Below are 2,816 nucleotides of genomic sequence, written 5' to 3'. Positions count from 1 at the left end.
AATAGCATGTTTGCAGTGCGATGTTGTTTGCTCGGACCCGTTAACATATGTTTTCAAGAACGAATGAGAACATTTTGTACCGGGGTTTTCTCCTGAGCCATTTTGGTAACCGATGAGGTTTGTGTTATGAGGAATTGTTACCACAGGGGTTACACTGAGCACAACCAGCTCCCTCCCTCAAGCAGCCCTCAACAACGAAACAAAGACAATCGATCCCCTTCAATTCTGTTTATTCAGTTCGTATTATTCTTGTAGTTTGGACTTCAACATAATACAGCATATTGCACTTATCGGAGAGCAGCACAAGAGAGGAGGAAAAAGTACAATACTTCAGTTTATTCCCAAGGAAGAATAAGACATTGTGATAGTTGTTGCTCTTCTTAAATATATGAAACCAACTGAAAATCTAAGTATATGTACACAAGATTTACTAAGTCCCTGAATATGCCATTCGAAGTTTTACACAGACTTTTTTGCTTTTCTTATATTTTTTACAGAGATATACAGTATGTCACACACAGTTTCAGCTTGAGAAAACTTTGCACAATTATACCCCAGCTACAAAGCTGTTGGGTTTTTTGTTTTGTTTTATTGTTATTGGGTTTTTTGGAAGGATCCCCCCCCCGATTTATGCCAATGATTATTCAGATAATTTTCTTCAGGATTGTGCCCCCATTCCCCACCCCCTCCACCTTGCCAGAATGCTGAAGGAAATACCGATTAAAAATAAGTCTAGAAGAAGAAAGCCATTACATTATGACAAAGGTTAAACTGTATATATTGCACGTTGGTACAGAAACATAATGCAGTAACGCTTTCATCCCCCCCTTTCCCTCTCTCCCACGCGCCCCTCCTTGCTCCTGGGGCTGGGCCACGTCGGGGAACCTAACTGTACTCATAGTCCGACGAGTCCTCCTCGGACACCCCTGTCAGGTCTCTGCGGTAAGGGTCCATGCCGTTCTCCATCTCACCCGCTGGCTGGAGGCTTTTGCCCATGCTTTTGCGTTCCTCCATTTTGATGGTGTCGTAGAGTCCCTTAGGTCCTTCTTCAAGGAGGATGTTCCTCTCCGAGTGAGAGGGTTTCATTTGGCAGACATTTTTGAGGAAGAGGAGGACAGGGGCGTAAAGCACGTTGGCGAGCCCCATGCCCAGGTTGAGCTGCACAAAGCCCATGGTGTGCACAATCTGGCCGGCCACGATGGGCCCCAGGGCATATGCCACAGAGTAGGAGATGTCTGCGATGGCATAGACGCTGCCGTAGACAGAGACGTGGCGCACGTCCACCAGGAAGGCCAGGGTGGGCAGCAGGGCTGTGTCCACCAGGGCGATGCCAAAGCAGATGCCGCAGAGGGGAACGATGACCTGCCCGAAATTCCTGCAGGCTGGCACTAGGCAGGAGCTGGCACCAATGATGGCCATGCCCAGGGCCCCGTAAAACCACTGGAGGTGGGGGTACGCGGCGGCCAGCCGGACGGTGATGTAGACGCCCAGCACGTGGGGGAAGAAGGCGGGCAGCCAGGTGAGGCCCACCTCCCACTCGCTGGCCCCCATGGACTCCTTCATCCAGTTGGCGATGGTGGGCTCCAGGAAGGCCAGGGGGATGTTGCAGGTGGCCAGGGCCCCCGCCACCACGGCGATGTAGGGGTCGACCATGAGGCGGTGGATGGGGGTGCCGACGGGCATGTTGGCCCGTGCCCCGGCGGCGCAGGGCGGCGCCAGGGCCAGCAGCAGCAGCCCGTCGAGGAGGCAGACGCAGGCCAGCACCAGGAAGGGCACCCGCTTGCCGGCGAACTCGTAGAGGACGCCGCCGAAGGGGGGGGCGACCAGGCTGCCGAAGGAGATGCAGGCCAGCGCCGTGCCCAGGGCGCGGCTGCGCGCCGGCTCCTCGGCGTAGCGATCGGCAATGAGGGCGATGCCGGCGGTGTCGGCGAAGGCCGAGCCCAGCCCCTGCAGGCTGCGCGCCGCGAACAGCGTCGCGTAGTTCTCCGCGAAGGCGAAGGTGGCGGTGGAGAGGAACATGACGGCCAGCCCGGCCAGCAGCGGCGCCTCGTAGCCCACGCGGTCGATGAGGGTGCCGCTGAGCGGGTTCACCAGCAGCTGCAGCATGGCCTTGGATGCGAACAGCACCCCGATCTGCACGTCCTCGTTGCCCCCCGCGGCCGGCGGGTACCGCGCCGGCACGAGACTCCGGTTGCCGCCGCCGCCGCCGCTCTCGTTGCGCCCCGCGGGCGCGGACGGGCCGGCGGCGCCCCTCCCGCCGCGCATGGCCGCGATGTAGTCGGGGATGATGGGCACGATGACCATGTAGAGCATGTTGTCCAGCAGCAGCGCCACGCACACCACCAGCAGCAGCAGCCGCCGCTGCCGCCGCGCCTCCCCCATGGCGGTGCCCAGCCGCCGCCGCCGCTCGCCCACCGCCTCCGAGAGCCGCGCCACGGCGGCCCGCGCCCGGCCCGCGCCCCCCGCCTCCGACATCGCCCTCAGCGCCGCCGCCGCCCCACCGCCGCCCGCATGGGGCACGGCGGGGGCGGCCCCACCGCCTCCGCCGCCCGAGCCTCCGCCGCCGCCGCCGCTCACCTCCCGGCGGCCGCCGCCAGCCCGCGCCGCCGCTGCGAGGCGGCTCCGAGGGGCCGGCCCTCCATCACCACACTAATAAGCGCCGCGCACGGAAACCCCACCCGCCCCCGCCACCGCGCCGGCCCCGCGCCCCCCCCCCCCCCCGCCGGCCCGGCCCCGCCGCACGCCCGCCCTCCGCGCCCCGCCCCGCTGTACCGCGCCAGCGGCGGCAGCCCTGCCCGGCCGCCGTAAGGGGGCTG

At 62.1% G+C, this 2,816-nt stretch overlaps 1 protein-coding gene across 1 annotated transcript; it reads right to left on the bottom strand.

Moving 5' to 3' along the window:
• Nucleotides 1-719: 719 nt before the first annotated feature.
• On the bottom strand, nucleotides 720-2,475 carry SLC18A3 (solute carrier family 18 member A3). Its single transcript, XM_050899403.1, has one exon. It carries the CDS (start codon nucleotides 2,473-2,475, stop codon nucleotides 886-888), a length of 1,590 nt encoding a protein of 529 aa, XP_050755360.1. The 3' UTR covers nucleotides 720-885.
• Between the last annotated feature and the right edge of the window lie 341 nt (nucleotides 2,476-2,816).

Source organism: Gymnogyps californianus, chromosome 6 (genome assembly GCF_018139145.2).
Source record: "Gymnogyps californianus isolate 813 chromosome 6, ASM1813914v2, whole genome shotgun sequence".
Classification (NCBI taxonomy): domain Eukaryota; kingdom Metazoa; phylum Chordata; class Aves; order Accipitriformes; family Cathartidae; genus Gymnogyps; species Gymnogyps californianus.
Note: the sequence above shows the minus strand (reverse complement) of the source record. Positions and strands in the feature narration are given on the sequence as shown.

Excerpts from the sequence above, each read along its gene's own strand:
- SLC18A3 (XM_050899403.1), bottom strand. The coding sequence starts at position 2,475 with ATGTCGGAGGCGGGGGGCGCGGGCCGGGCGCGGGCCGCCGTGGCGCGG.